Source organism: Psittacula echo (genome assembly GCF_963264785.1).
Source record: "Psittacula echo genome assembly, chromosome: Z".
Classification (NCBI taxonomy): Eukaryota; Metazoa; Chordata; class Aves; order Psittaciformes; family Psittacidae; genus Psittacula; species Psittacula echo.
Window position 1 is genome coordinate 24,118,610 of NC_137742.1, and position 15,909 is coordinate 24,134,518.

A 15,909-nucleotide genomic window follows, 5' to 3' on the forward strand; every position below is an offset into this window, starting at 1 on the left:
AAGGTATATAATCTACCTTTGTCCTTTAAGAATGGATGTGTATGCGTCTTCTGTGGCCAAGAGCAAGGATCAACTCTTGGAATGCCAGCATATGGAATCCTGTGCAATGTGTTCAGCATTGCCAATGTTAACTTTCTTTCAGTGTGTGCTTTTTCATTATTTTAGTCTAGGGTATCTGTTTCTGGCTTCATTATACTGTTACTTCTACTAGAATGCTTAACTTAAAATGGTGATCATTTCAAACTTCCGTCAGGTGTTTCTGATGCAGTCCTCAATGAAAGCCCAGACACTTTGTCAAGCTGTTGTGAATCTGTGGCTATATTCTGCCCTGTTACTATGTTGGACAGCTAAATCTACTCTAAATACAGTAACTTCTAGTTGTTGAGGTTCACATAACACTACTGCACTCAGGATTTTACAGTTCTGGTAACTTTGTTGATGAAGTGATGCATGCTGATCAAATTCAGTCCCTCAAAAGCTGCTTCAACTAGGAAGTTTATCTTCACTGAGATAAAGAGATAGATATCATTAGGGATCAGTAAGAAAATGCTACATTAACTTAAATAGAGCACACCTTTATTCTGAAATGACCTTAACAAAAAAAAAAGGCAAGCTTATTGAAATTTCTTCTCAAAGTTTTATAGACACTTTTATTGAAAAGGAGTGGTTTTCTGGGCAACTCAAATTGCAGCAGCGCATGAATTGTTTCTACTGGGAGATGCCTTTCTCTTAAGAACTTTTTACGTAACACCTACTCCACCAGTTCAGAGTAAGAACTCAGAATAAAACCTGCGTATACCACACAGTCCACAATAAATCTGAAGGTAGCATAGAGTAAGACCATATCAAAAGAAAAAACATTTTTTCACTTAGCCTAGACATACTGGTTTTGAGCTGAGACTCTTTAAAGAAAGCCACAACACAGTCACTGGATTTTGTATTTATTCAATTTCACAATTAAGTCAAAATCCTGTGAAAAAGTTAGTCTTTTCAAATAATCCTCATAGTTAGTAATGCTTCAAGTGAGTTCTAGTTGAGGAAATACTCCCGTTACATACCACATAAGTCAGTACGCTAAACCTAAAGTTCAGTAAAACTAGTGAAACAAGCTTAAATTTATAACTGAAGCAGTTTATATGTAGTATTAATGTGTAATACAAATAAACCTCTTAGCGTACCTTACACTGAGGAGTTCACAGACAGATGCAACAATTTCACAGTTACTTCAAGTCATCTTAAATAAATTCCATTTAAGAACACTTTTATGGTAGCATTCCATGTGTCACAAGCAATCCTTTGAACTCAAAAGTACGACTGAGAATTTCTCCTCTGCCCTCAAATATAATGTTACAAAAAATCCAAATGAGTTACCTTGAACATTTTGAAGTAGAACTATACTGAGAGGCTTGTGTAACTGCAGCATAAGCCAGCTCAAAATTACAGAATCAGGATTTTTCTAAAGAATGCATGTCTTCTCTATTGAAAATATTCCAGGAAAAGGTATCTACCATGCTTAGCAGAACTTGTCCGTATTTTTAAAAAAAGCTGCAAGGGGAAAGCCAGCCCTACCTAGGTCTGGGTCTGCTTGCAGTACAGCCTAAGCAGACACTCAAGTCAGAGCAGCCAACTGTCTGTTGTGCAAGACAGTACAGGCTCGCAAGCATTAACAATTTTTAGTTCATTTGGTGCAAGAAAAACCACCTTTCACTCCTCTGTAAACCTTTTCCAAATTGGTAAGGTTGCCTGAAGAAAAGAGTGAATACCCCTTCTCAGTACCTACATACATATGTAGGCATTGAAGCTCATTTCTCAAAACATTTACTTGTAAAGCTTAGTGTTCTTCCAACTACTATTCAAGTCATTAGACTTGCTGAACCGTTTACATGACATTTAAGAAACAAAACTACAAATAAGTGTCATTTTGAGGAAGCAGTTAACTGCTTCATCTTGAAGAGAAGTGCAAACGTACTAAATTACTTGTTCATACCTTCTTGGCTTTACCTAAGGTATGTAGTGGGAAGATGTAAAATTGATATTACAACAAAAGCCATGGCCACAGATAATGGGATACATTTTTGCCTTATGAGATTCAGAGCACTCACAGGTAAACACGCTTTCTATTGTGGCAAAATACCTACCCCCATCTAGGAAATAACACTGCTCACTTCCACTGTGTAGTTCTCATGATTCACCTCTACTCCAGTAACAGGTGATGATACACCATTTTGATCTATTGGCCATATTCTCTGTAACTCCTCCTGCAACATGAAGAGGTCCGTGGCCTGGCATCTTCAATTGGCTATGGCTGTGTACATAAAGAGGAGGGCAGAAGATACTGGTGCACATACAAGACAGGTAGAAGTGTTAGCAGACTTGCATGTGCAGCAGGAAGAAAAAAGAGTCATCACTAAGTCATTGCACCCTTCTCCATATAGTGCTACACCCATATTTTATGGGTTTGTGAATGAGTAATCCTTGAAAATAGAGGCATTGGTGACAGTTCCATGTAGAAGACACAGTAAGAACTGAAAATCTAATTATGGAAGGTTTATATCACGTTTTACCATCTGCTCTTCTAAGTGAGAGTTACAAGTAGTCTATACTGCTTTCACATTGTGTTATTTCATATTTTAAGGCCACTACCTTAATCTGGAAGCATGACTTCTACGTAACAGTACATAGCTGGATTGACATTATACCACACTACTTCTTTGAGAAGTCTGTTTGGCTTTTTTTAACTTGACTTCTTGAGAAGCAAGCTTAATCTCTAAAAGCAGATTATGTCCTCAAGCATGCACAAAACACTTTAACCTCAATGTCACTATAATCTGTTCATAAATAAGTCAGCATGTGTACAATTAACCAAAAACCCCACACAACCCCTCTCCTGCGCAACTAGAAAACTCGTTGCTAAACAAAGCCACAGCCCCCTCACCCTGCAATACTATTGCCCATTTGCAGGTTACTTTGCCTTGTTATGCTGCCTTCCAGTAACAAATGGTGAAGCTATGAAATAAGGGGAAGACATTTGCTTTTTGTAGTGTGTTTGCCTGTAATTTTCAATGCCACTTTTAGACAAATGCATTCCTTATATATTAAAGAGTAGCACCATTTATTTCTGACTAACAGATAGAGCTGGCTATTCTGATAACTTGAGATGGATTTTGGAATAGTTTCCTCTTAAAACTTTTCTGACACCAGTTAAGCACTGTAAATTAGATGAACTCCAATGCATATTTTATCAGGGAATAATTTTAAGTTAAACAACCTAGTTTCACAAAAGCAGAATTTGAAGGCACCCTTGTAACCAGCCCATTCCATTATTTATAAATATATCAAGTTTCAAAAACACTGTAATGGCACACGTTTAATGAACCCATTATTCAATCTTGGATAAAGGTTTATACTTTTTCTGTAACCACCAAGTTAAATAAGGTCCCCTCTTCAGGCAGCAGACCTGGCTATAACATCCTAAATTGTGCAAACAAAACAAACCACAACTTTAAAATGCAGCTGCTGTAAAATTAAGCCACATCAAGGACACCAGCAGCCACTAACTGCCTTGAAAGCCAGTCCAGTCCCTCATAAAGTCCTGTACCACTTCGGGCATCACAACCCTGAATATACCAGCTACGGCCACAGCAGAGTTTGTGGAGACTGAGCAGCTCTGTGATTTCTTCCACTGAAAGTGCACCTGCTACATCCTGCAACAGAATCAGATACAAATAATTCTTCTGTGTTGCGTTTGAAGCATTTTGGTTTTAACTGGTTGCTTAGACAGAAGCTACAGATTATATAAAAACTTTCCAAGCACAAAAGCCAAATCAAACAGTTACACATTTACTACTTCTTACCATAAAAAAAAAAAAATGGTTGTTGAATCTACTAAGCACCCTAGCATCACTTATTTTACCAGTGTTAAGGAAAACGTGTTTTATGCTTTCCACAATACCATTCCCTAACCATAGCATAGGGCTCAGAAAGTGGAATTTGATACAGAAACTGAGGAAAAGAATAACAGAGAGAAAAAAAAATAAAAAATCACAAGTACCTGTTTATTAGCAAAGATCAAGAGCAAAGCATCCCGCAATTCCTTCTCTGTTAACAATTTTGCAAGTTCGCTGTGTGCTTCACTGACTCTGTCTCTGTGACTGCTATCAACAACAAACACCACCGCTATGAAAGAAAGAGAGAAAACTTTTACATACATTCAAATATAAACTCTGTAAAATTACTTTCAACTTACACAACTATTTTATCTTTTTTATTTCTGTGAAATTCCTCAGCAGAACACAACCGCAATTTCAAATCCAGGAGGACCGAGAAATGTCTTACATACCTCTATACCTTTGACAAAACCCTAGAATTCATCCTAAAACTAGGAAAAAAAAGTCTCAAGTTTTTTGCCTAGTCTAGCATAAAGGCTACGATATTTTAACTACTTAGGTCTAAAACCAGATTTACTATGTGTGGGTTGAGTATCTCAGTTTAAACCATTTTTTGATCCATTTATACTCAACTCTCACACAACTGCTCCACTTTCCATTAACCAGGTGTAAAATTTACAGATTCAGCCAAATAGCATAGCTTCCTTTGGCTACTGACTACACAATCCAGAGAAGATTGCCATGGACCCAACACAGCAGCAGTAGATTTTACTATCCACTACAGAGGGTGACCAAGACACCAGACAGACTGGAGTAAGGGAGGCAAAAGCTAGAAGACAGAATTTAAACTCACAGTTTTTTGCAACAAAAAAATCACCAACACCAGAATGAAACAATGCTTACTGCAGGTAATAATATAATAAAAAAATAAATAATAATAAATAATAAATAAAAAAATAATAAAAAAATAATAAAGTAATAATAACCATGCTATTGCCATTCACACAGTAGTTTTAAGAGGACACAGGAATCCCAAACCACAATTTTTACAAGTTTGAAAAGGTGAACAATTTAAAATGTTAAAGTTTGCAATGAAGGCTGAAATAATGCATGAAATGGAGCACATAAATTGATATTCATTCAGATAATTCTGAATGAATTGATGAAGATGAACCCTTTTCTAAATCAGAAGACGACTATGGAGGATTTACAGAAGGACAGCACAAATTTCTAAGTTGGCACCATTCAGATCAGTGTTTTCAGAATCTGTAATTTAGGCTATGATGAGATATTACACTGCAATACCAAGTCAGAAGTTATAGAACTTTATATTTTTTTTTTTTTATGTTGCTAACTAGAGGCTCCTAAAGGCTGAGTATTTTCATTTCAAGTACAACATAAATTTCACACCTGGCACGTACTACTTCTCACTATGCAAACTTTGGAACACTGCATCTTGCCTGTTGTCAGCTAGAATCAGTTTAACAGAGATTCTAATTTTGTTTGGCTCCATGAACTGTCTGATGGATTTATGGAGAATGCGCCTTTATCATGCAGCAGACACTATGACCAACTGGATTAAAATTTCTTAGCTCATGAATCCAGCAGCTGTACTTTGCATTAGGTGAACAATTTTCTACAGTTATAAATTATTTCTATTAATAATCTTTGTGGCTCTGAAATACAAGCTAGAAGACAAAATACATTTTAAAAGTCTCACCTTGCGTATTGAGATAATAATGTTTCCACAATGGCCTCAATTTGTGTTTCCCTCCTACATCCCAAATAGTAAACTTCAAATTCTTGTATTCTACTGTTTCAACATTAAAACCTACAATAAAAATATTGAAGTTTTACAGTCTTGATCTGCATAAATATAAAATAAGCAAATTCTACAGGTAAGTCAAACATTTAGAAAAATAATTACATTTAAATTGTTGCTACTAACCTATTGTTGGAATTGGCTGCATGAATTCATCTTGCTTTAACTTAAACAAAATAGTTGTTTTGCCAGCTCCATCCAATCCCAGAGTTACAACTCGAATTTCCATTTTTGGTCCAATATGTACCCTGTTGTCCTGGAGGAAACAGCATATGCAAAACAAGAGCAAGTTTAGCAAACTTGACTTAGATAACCCTTATGCTTAAGTGTTACCTTAATATATATAAAATAAATAAATGTATAAAATAGTGACTTGTCACTACTTTCCAACCCATTTGATTCTATGATTCTATTTATAAAGTGATTAAGTGGACGGAATTCAAAAATCCATGAGGAGCTGTTTGCAGCAATTAGAATTCTCTGACTGGAGAATTTTGTTGGTTTTGTAGCTTTTCCACTACATTTTGTTATACCTCTTCCCCTCAAGCCACTTCCAATTCATTACTACATTACAACAGTAACATTATTGGCATTAAGCAGTAATCTGAAATAGTGAAGAAGAAAAACAAACAAACAAAACAAAATCCCAAGTGTGGCTTGGAGGCAAGGAAAGAGAATCAACCTCCTACATGTAGTTTAGACGAAGCTATTGGGAGTATTGAATGAGCCAATGCTAACGATGTGATCAAGCTGTATTACTAATACAAAGCAGCAAGCTGTAAATTATAAAATGAACGACATAGGCTAAGATTACTATTCAACCTAGAAGTACTTAGAAAAGCTACCTTGATGACATACCAGAGTTTCCATCATAAGTACATGAGGAATTAAGAGATGTGTGCACGTCTACAGGGATATGATATAATAGGTATCACAGAAACATGGTGGGATGGCTCCTATGACTGGAGTGTTGGAATGGAAGGTTACAGGCTCTTTAGAAAAGACAGGCATGGCAGACAGAAGGGAGAGTTGCTATTTATGTTAGGGATAGGCTGGAGAGTATGAAACTCTGTCTGGGGAAGGGTGAGCAGTCAACAGAGTTTGGGGGGTCAGGGTTAAAGGGAGAACAGCGATGAGAGACATTACTGTGGGGATCTGTTACAGACCACCTGATCAAAAAGACTCTGTGGATGAAGCACTCTATAGACAGATAGGAACAGCCTCACGCTCGCAGGCCCTTGTTCTCATGGGGGACTTCAACCACCCTGTTATCTGTTTGAGGAATGGTACGGCCCGGTACAAGCAATCCAGGAAGTTCCTCAATTGTGTGGAAAACAACTTCCTTCTGCAAGTAATAGAGGAGCCGACAAGGAGAGGTGCCGTGCTTGACCTCGTGCTCACCAACAGGGAAGGGCTGGTTGGAAATGTGATGCACCAGGGCAGCCTTGGTAGCAGCGATCATGAGATGGTTGAGTTTGAGATCCTCAGGACAATGAGAAGAGTGTGCAGCAAGCTCACTGCCCTGGACTTCAAGAGAGCAGACTTTGGCTTCTTCAGGAACCTGCTTAGTAAGGTTCCATGGGATGTAGCCCTAGAGGGCAGGGGGGCCCAAGACTGTTAGTTGATATTCAAGGATCACCTGCTACAAGCTCAGGAGTGTTGCGTCCCAACTAGAAGGAAGTGCAGCAGGAGGGCCAGGAGACCTCCTTGGATGGATAAGGAGCTGCTCAGGAAACTTCGAAAGAAAAAAGAGGCTTATAGAAGGTGGAAGCAGGGACAGGCGGCCTGGGAAGAATAGAGGGATGTTGTCCGGGAAGCTAGGGACCAGGTTAGGACAGCTAAGGCCCAGTTAGAATTAAACTTGGCTAGGGATGTGAAAGATAACAGGAAGGGATTCTACAGCTACACTGCAAATAAAAGACAGACTACGGACAACGTGGGCCCCCTCCAGAAGATATCAGGAGAACTGGCTACCCTGGATTTGGAGAAGGCTGAGGTTCTTAATGACTTCTTTCCCTCAGTCTTCACTGGCAAAGGCTCTGACCATACCACCCAAGTCTTGGAAGGCAGACGCAGGGACTGTGAGAATGAAGACCCTAGGCCCACTGTAGAAGAGGATATAGTTCGAGACCATCTTAAGAACCTGAACTTGCACAAGTCCATGGGACCTGATGAAATCCATCCGCGGGTCCTGAAGGAGCTGGCGAATGAAGTTGCTAAGCCACTGGTCATCATATTTGAAAAATCATGGCAGTCAGGTGAAGTTCCCGACGACTGGAAAAAGGCAAATATAACCCCCATTTTCAAGAAGGGGAAAATGGATGACCCAGGGAATTACAGACCAGTCAGTCTCACCTCTCTGCCTGGCAAAATCTTGGAGCAGATTCTCCTGGAAGGAATGCTAAGGCACATGAAAAACAAGGAGGTGGTTGGTGACAGCCAGCATGGCTTCACTAAGGGGAAATCCTGCCTGACCAATCTGGTGGCCTTCTATGATGGGGCTACGGAACTGATGGACGGAGGTAGAGCAGTTGATGTCATCTACCTGGACTTGTGCAAAGCATTCGACACTGTCCCACATAACATCCTCGTCTCTAAATTGGAGAGACATCAATTTGATGGGTGGACCACTCGGTGGATAAAGAACTGGCTGGATGGCCGCACGCAAAGAGTTGTGGTCAATGGCTCAATGTCCAGCTGGAGACCAGTGGTGTCCCTCAGGGATCGGTGTTGGGACCGGTCTTGTTCAACATCTTTGTCGGTGACACGGACAGTGGGATTGAGTGCGCCCTCAGCAAGTTTGCCGATGACACCAAGCTGTGTGATTCAGTTGATACCCTGGAGGGAAGGGATGCCATCCAGAGGGACCTTGACACACTTGTGAGGTGGGCTGATGCCAACCTTATGAAGTTTAACCATGCCAAGTGCAAGGTCCTACATCTGGGTCGGAGCAATCCCAGACACAGCTGCAGGTTGGGCAGAGAAGAATTCAGAGCAGCCCTGCAGAGAAGGACTTAGGGGTGTTGGTCAATGAGAAAACGAACATGAGCCGGCTTCAGTGTGCGCTCTCAGCCCAGAAAGCCAACCGTATCCTGGGCTGCATCACAAGGAGTGTGACCAGCAGGTCGGAGGAGGTGATCCTGTGCCTCTACTCTGCTCTCGTGAGACCTCACTTGGAGTATTGTGGGCAGTTCTGGTGTCCTCAACATAAAAAGGACATGGAACTGTTGGAACAAGTCCAGAGGAGGGCCACGAGGATGATCAGGGGACTGGAGCACCTCCCACATGAAGACAGGCTGAGAAAGTTGGGGCTGTTCAGCCTGCAGAAGAGAAGGCTGCGTGGAGACCTCATAGCAGCCTTCCAGTATCTGAAGCGGGCCTATAAGGATGATGGGGAGGTACTCTTCATTAGGAACTGTATTGATAGGACAAGGGGTAACGGGTTAAAACTTAAACAGGGGAAGTTAAGACTAGATATAACAAAGAAATTCTTTACTGTAAGGGTGGTGGGACACTGGAATGGGTTGCCCAGGGAAGCTGTGAATGCTCCATGCCTGCCGGTGTTCTAGGCTAGCTTGGACAGAGTCTTGGGTGGCATGGTTTAGTGTGAGGTGTCCCTGCCCATGGCAGGGGGGTTGGAACTAGCTGATCTTAAGATCCTTTCCAACCCTAACTATTCCATGATTCTAACTATGTGGCAATAGATTATTCTTGCAAAATCCAGATATTAACAACATCTGGGATAAAAATTATTAAATACTAACATATTTCTTAAAAAATATTTAGCATCTTGCCCTGGAATTCTCCAAATCCTTCGTTCAGAGCCTTGTATGTGGCATTTCCCTTCATGGGTTAGGAACAGGAAACAGCACTATCTGTGTTAATTCATGTCAGCAGTGAAACAAAAAATGTGAATAAATCCCACTCACTTTCAACAGTGAAAAGGATTTGTCCCTCCCCTCCTTAAATCTCCACAACCTTTGCTGGATATGGAAAGTCCCTCTGATCTGGTACTGTTTGAAATGCTGTTTTAATTTTAGAATGGATGCAGCCCTCATCTCATGAGACATCCCAAGACTGACCTTTACAGTGATAACAGTTTACAGTGTTTGATCTTAAGATTTTATTTCTGTTTGAAATCTGTTGACAGACACAGAACTTTCAGGTATAAGTCTCACTACAAGTCACAACAGCATCCATCAGCACAGCAGTATTCAAAACCACCCAAAATCATTGTGTAAAATGAGAGTTTAAAACTGTCAGAAGTGAGGAAACATAAAAAGTAAAATACTGAAGTAATTATTTTCACTTTACTTTTTCATGGCTGTTGCTGTTCTTGTGAAAAATGACATTTGCTTTGGCACCTTTGAAATTCAAAATCTAGTCTTCAGAAGATTTCATAAAAATACCAATTTGTCACAGGAGAAAATCAATAGAAGCCCCATTTCTTTCTAAAGAAAGGTGCTGTGTAGTGACATACTAAAGACTTCTGGGTCCCCCAAGGCATGACCTATTTCAGATGTCCTATTACAGCTTAGCTGGCTGCAACAATTCTCTTTCCAAATGCTCAGAAATTTTCAATCAGAATTTCCTGAGCCAGATTAACAGTTCCTAAATGCCAAACCTGACATCCAAAACACCTCTCTAACTCAGCCTTCTGAGATGGAGGCATCAATCAGCTCTGAATACACAGAATGTGATCCACCGTCTGTGAAATGTGAATGCTGCTTCATTCATGAACAATGGGTGCTTGCAGGAGAAGTCTTCCTGACCCTACTAACTCTGGTCTCTGCTGAGTAGGAAAGGGAGGGGAATGTTGCATTTAGTAGGAAAGTGAGAATGTTGCATTTATTAATCTGACAGAGCAGTTATTATGTGGAAATTCAAACATACAAAAATTATTTGGAAGAAATTGCATTTCTGACATCAAGAATGACTGGGACAGAATCCCCATGGAAGCACTTATTTCCTTACAGTAAAAGCTTCAACAGCAACAGTTAAATCCTCAGTTTTACTCAAGAATAATAGATTCTATTCCTCTTTCACCCATTTGGAACCAAAACCCCCTACATAAATCATAGTATTTCTTGTTCTTTAGAGTTTCAAACTTATTTACTCTCCTACATGAAAGGTATCACCATTATCAAACTCCAAAAAATTTCATCCCTTTCAAAGAACGTGTAGTATTCAAATGATATTAAAGGAAAAACAAAACCCCCCAGAACTTAGATGTACTGTATCTAAGCTACCAGTGAATAGCAACTACAAGCCAAATTATAAGTTAACAAATAGAAAGAAATACATCATTTTTTAGTGCTATAAACCAAAAGTTATAATAGCATTACTGCATTTAAAAATGTGTGTATAATTTTCAGGAACTAAAATAATAAACATTGTAGAATTTATGTTGTCCTCAATAAGAAGCCAAAAATGCACAGAGAAACAAGGGTAGATTCCTGCTCTAAGTCAGATGCACGACAAATCACGAATGTTTTCAAAGAGAAGTGTTTCTAGAATGCACTATCTTACATATTTAAAAGAAAGCAGTTGATGTTCAAAGCTACTGATGTAGTCAAACAAATGTTTCTCACACTAATTATAATGGCACAATGATTTTGTTGCTCAAATACCAGATCATGTTCATCATGTGATAGGACACTGTGGGTCAAACTGACACCTAACTGCGTAAATTAGCTGCAACAAATATAGCATCATAATGAACATACAGTATTCCTGTTTTCTTTTTAATTATGTTTGGGACTTCATTAAGTGGATAGCTGTCCTTTCACAAGACTGAGAATACCTTTGTAAAAGTGACAGGTATGCTAGCATCCAGCTCTATGTGATCTGCAAGTTCCGTAAACTGCTGCTGCTGTTTCTGTAAGGTCTCTAGCAATCTTGTAATTTCTTGTTTGGCCAATACTACTCTGCAGTCATCCTAAACAGACAAAGAAAACAAAAGCGTATCTTTCCTGTAGTAACTTACTTAGAATAACCAAACACAATGTAAATATGGCAACTAGAAATAAAGCATTTTAAGTAGAAATACTCTATTCACATTTACAAAATAGTTATTTAAAACTTCAATAAAAATGTGAAGCCCTTGTTGTTCTTCCTTAATACTAATAAACACTAAGTAGTTCTGCAGTCTTAAAAAACTTTCTTTGGCCCCTCTTATTCCTGTAGGAATAAGAATATAAATTATGAGGCAGTAAGATATATATATATATATATGTAAGGAATATTTATCATTCATATATCACTCCAACAGGTGGAATAGAGCAGCTGTCTTGCAGCATACAGCAACACACTTCGCTCAGATAGATTAATATCCATCCATTAATGACGGGAACATTGCACAGTTAAAAGTACATCTGACTAAGCAACCAGACAATAGCTCTAAACAAATAAAAAAAAGTATCAATAACACATTAATGAAATAATTTCTTACACTCAGTTTACTGTTTGCTACATATACTATTTATTTCTTACTATTTACTTCTATCCACTAATAGAAGTGAACAATGGACCAACCAGATGTTCTTATACAGCCAGCTTCTTACACACATTTAAGATTTTGAATTACTTGTGTTAAAACTGCTATGGAAAATTATTTAGTCCTAAAACAATTTTTCCTACCAGCCAAGTATGACAGCTACCTTCAAACACCTATGTTGGTATCTGCAACTATAAAATGCTGCTCATAATTCTTGTAGGGTTTTTTTATTCAGTTTTATCTGTCCTTCCCACTAACCTCACAAAGAACCAGAAATTACTCCAGAGAAGAGAATCATGCCACAGCGTGACTTCCGGCAACTGTAGAATTTAATGGTTTTGTACCTATCATCATTGTCTAACACCCCCTTGAAAGGAATACTTCAATCTCGTGTTACATGATTATTGTTTTAACATTGTAAAGGAAATAAAAATGCAGCACACCATCTAACCTTTCCATTTGTAACCTAGACTTAATTTGAAGTTTCACATATCTTGCCATACGTTACAGCTCACTTGCTGACAGCCAACTCACCTGTTGTAAAGTCTTTTCACAATGGAGGCAAGCTGTTGAAACCTGTGACAAGAGGATGGTCATGTCTTCTTGCTGTTGCCTAAGCCAAATCAACTTCTCTCTCACGTGAGCATCAACAACACTAAGAGCCATTTCTTCCTGACGACATAGGGTTTCATGAAGATCAGAAAAATAGGCTCGGACACATGAGCGTGCGTTCTCTGCAGTCCCTGGTACCTACAGTGGTGCAGTCACGACATCCAGAGGATTAAGAACACCGGTTGATTCCAGAATTATATTTTTCATTCTATTCCAGTTTCTAACTTATATTCACATCTGCTTGTTCAAGTCTCAGTTATACAGAAAGTCTTATCCACCCTAAGCCAAAGATTGTCCAAAAAGTTACTACAATAATCAAGCAGCTTATTTGTATGTATATACACCTTACTAAAATCTACCAGAAAGCCTCACAGCACCTGAGAATAGATGCAATCTGTCACAGTACTTCAATACTGTAATAGCAGTTATAGAGCTTTCCCTATTGCCTCCCTATTTTCATGTAGCCTAAACAAATTTTAATGGACTACAACTTCCCCGCTATCTGCTGGCTTAAGCCTCAATACCAGCTTGGTAGAGATAAGAACTTAACATCTTGTCTTATAAACACCTATGTTTAATTTTCAACGAAATTCTTTATCTTGGTTATTACAAAAAGGAAGTATTCTGTGCATGCAGGGGTGGCGAAAAAAGAAAGCATACGTGTTCAGTATGGGCCATTCCAACTCCATCTTCAACTATTTGTTCTCCTCCTTCTATATGCTGAACAATTCCAACTAATTTTCTGGAATAATCTGAGATTTCTTCTGTGAACGTTCTTATACAGTGAGCCATGTCCAAAATGGATGCACGAATCTGGTTTGCTTCTGGTTCCAAAACAGAATGCTGTTGATCAAAAAACAGTATATCAAAGATCAGTCATAAATACCTTCCTTAATGACATTTGCTATTTTATTACATCTATGTGTGTGCGAGTATGAATAGGAGTGTGTGTGTATATATACGTGTGTGTGTACACTTATATATATATACATATGTAGGAAAGGCAAGTAAGAAGTTAAGACCATCTTGCAACTTAAAACGCAATCAGGAGTTACAAATTATGCTGGGGCTAAGGCATCTACCAATCACACAAGTATTAATTTTGCCTGTTTACCATAATCATTATAAAAAAAGAAGGGTGGTTAAACTGCACCAGGTTGGGTGAAACTAGCTTCTGCACGATGAAAACAACTTTCGGAACTAGTGACTGCTGTGAGTTCAGAAAAGCAGCAGGTAAAGTGACTCTCCATCTTAACATATAAATAACCTATTGTAGTCTTAGAAATAATGGTTTTTTTCCTTGTAATTTTACCATGGCAGTTACGTGAAATGAAGGGAAAAGAACAGTATGAAGTTACTTCCACAAAAATACATCAAGAATCTACCCTTCTTTCTTGTTATTCTTTTGTACTTTAATTGAATAAATAATTATGCAACAACTAGAAACAGCTTATTAGCAGTACCTTATGACCTTGATGCTTCCCATATTCTTTGCAGACACAACACATAAGAGGACTCGCCTGACAGCCCTCTTCTAAGCAAACAAACTCAATAGCATGCACTTGATGTTGGGAGCACATGGTCTTCTCATGAGGCTTATCAGCAAGAGGAACACGCCTGTGTTTTGCTAGTGTCTTTGTAGAATGAGTGAGCTGGGAGCAGTCTGCGCACAGGTGAGTGGCACAAACAGTGCAATATACAGATGCAACATGGGCTTCATCTTCATCGCAACGAATGATACTCTAACAAAAACAGACAAAAAGAAAAAAGACAAAACGGAAGTTGTTACCATTTAATCCCAACAACTGAGGAAAATCAGATGACTGGCGAGCAATATAAACCTGAAAACAGACTTTAAAAGTTACACACTAATAAATACTTGGACTACTTTGAAAACTTGACTTCAAGTTCTCAAAATATTAAAAAAAAAAAAAAAAAAAAAAAGGCAGGTTCCTTTACAGTCAATTCCAATAAATTATTATAGAATTATACAGTGATTTTATAAATCCAAACTTCAGTGAAAGAGTTGTAAAGGTTTGGAGGATGAAATAATTCAAGCTCTAGTCACTTCCTCTAAAGCAATCATTACAGAACAAGGCATTAAAGCTACAGGCAGAAAAAACACCAGTGAACAAATAGGCACTTAGAACAGTTATCTATTCCTAAAATGGCACTGCATGATATTTTTTGCATACCAGTTGTTAACACTGAAATAGTTAAAGCAGCAAATTTTGATAATGGCTTGACTTCCCAAATGAAGATCTGGGAAGGGCTTTACCCATGCTTAGTACAAGCACGCTGATGACTAAAAAGGTCAATGTGGGACTCCTTGAAAAAACGCTGCTTCCTCATTCAGGACGTTGCCGAACAAGACTGTCATCTCCTGGGTCAATCTCGAGCAACCAATGTCCTGAACTGCCTCCATGCAGGGTTGGGTCTGCGGCTTCCAGTGCACCTCATCACCTGCCATTTCGTCCCTCGGCTGTTGCTACAGGGCTTTGCAAGTGTGGGTAAACCCTTTGGGCCTGCACAGTGGATTTTGTAGGTGAGGCACAGCATGTGTGGAACTGGCCCCACCCTCTACACTTGGGGTTTATCTGCCAGGGCCTAGTGAGCTTGGATGGTGACAGCAAAGTCCTCAGGTCATAGGTTTGATTAGAGTGTCCTTGTCTTAGATGGATGGCCTTACAGGGCTAAATGAGCTCCATCTGCCTGGGTTCGAAGTTAAGAGTTGTTCTTCTGCTAGGATGGTTGCCCGAAGGATAGTGAGCCCATCTTGCCCATGGCAGGGGAGTTGGAACTAGATGGCCTTAAGGTCCTTTCCAACCCTAACTATTCTAGGATTCTATGATTGTATGGACACACTTAGTCTGACCCTTCAGTTGAGACCTGTCTGGCATGGGAGACCCTACTGGAGGCATATGCCACCACCAGCATAGCTCTCAACCTCACAAGAGCATGCAAGCTCTTTCCCCACAACAAGGGGGTGTCCCTGGAAGAGCTAGTTTTGATAATGAAGTACCATCAAATGATATAGTGATATCAAATGACTATAAAAGCCACCTACTCCAGAAGTGGAAGTCTTTAAGAAG

The 15,909-nt window shown here is 39.2% G+C and overlaps 2 protein-coding genes across 4 annotated transcripts in view; both read right to left on the reverse strand.

Annotated features, from left to right (window-relative positions):
- The window catches only part of CENPK (centromere protein K), a 139,719-nt gene that overhangs the window by 44,366 nt on the left and 79,444 nt on the right, over positions 1 to 15,909 (reverse strand). The window lies entirely within an intron of this gene.
- The window catches only part of TRIM23 (tripartite motif containing 23), a gene marked incomplete at its 5' end in the record, with an annotated part of 34,603 nt that overhangs the window by 6,829 nt on the left and 11,865 nt on the right, over positions 1 to 15,909 (reverse strand). The window contains 8 exons of one of the 3 annotated variants that reach the window (XR_013958639.1): positions 2,139 to 3,704; positions 4,052 to 4,197; positions 5,608 to 5,718; positions 5,836 to 5,965; positions 11,513 to 11,647; positions 12,740 to 12,955; positions 13,478 to 13,660; positions 14,281 to 14,559. Coding sequence is in view for 2 of the 3 variants with exons in the window: in XM_080636562.1 (XP_080492688.1) it covers positions 3,525 to 3,704; positions 4,052 to 4,197; positions 5,608 to 5,718; positions 5,836 to 5,965; positions 11,513 to 11,647; positions 12,740 to 12,955; positions 13,478 to 13,660; positions 14,281 to 14,559 (1,380 nt within the window). Of the gene's footprint in view, positions 1 to 295; positions 3,705 to 4,051; positions 4,198 to 5,607; positions 5,719 to 5,835; positions 5,966 to 11,512; positions 11,648 to 12,739; positions 12,956 to 13,477; positions 13,661 to 14,280; positions 14,560 to 15,909 lie in introns of those variants that run through there. The other 2 variants (XM_080636563.1, XM_080636562.1) reach the window with 2 other exon arrangements.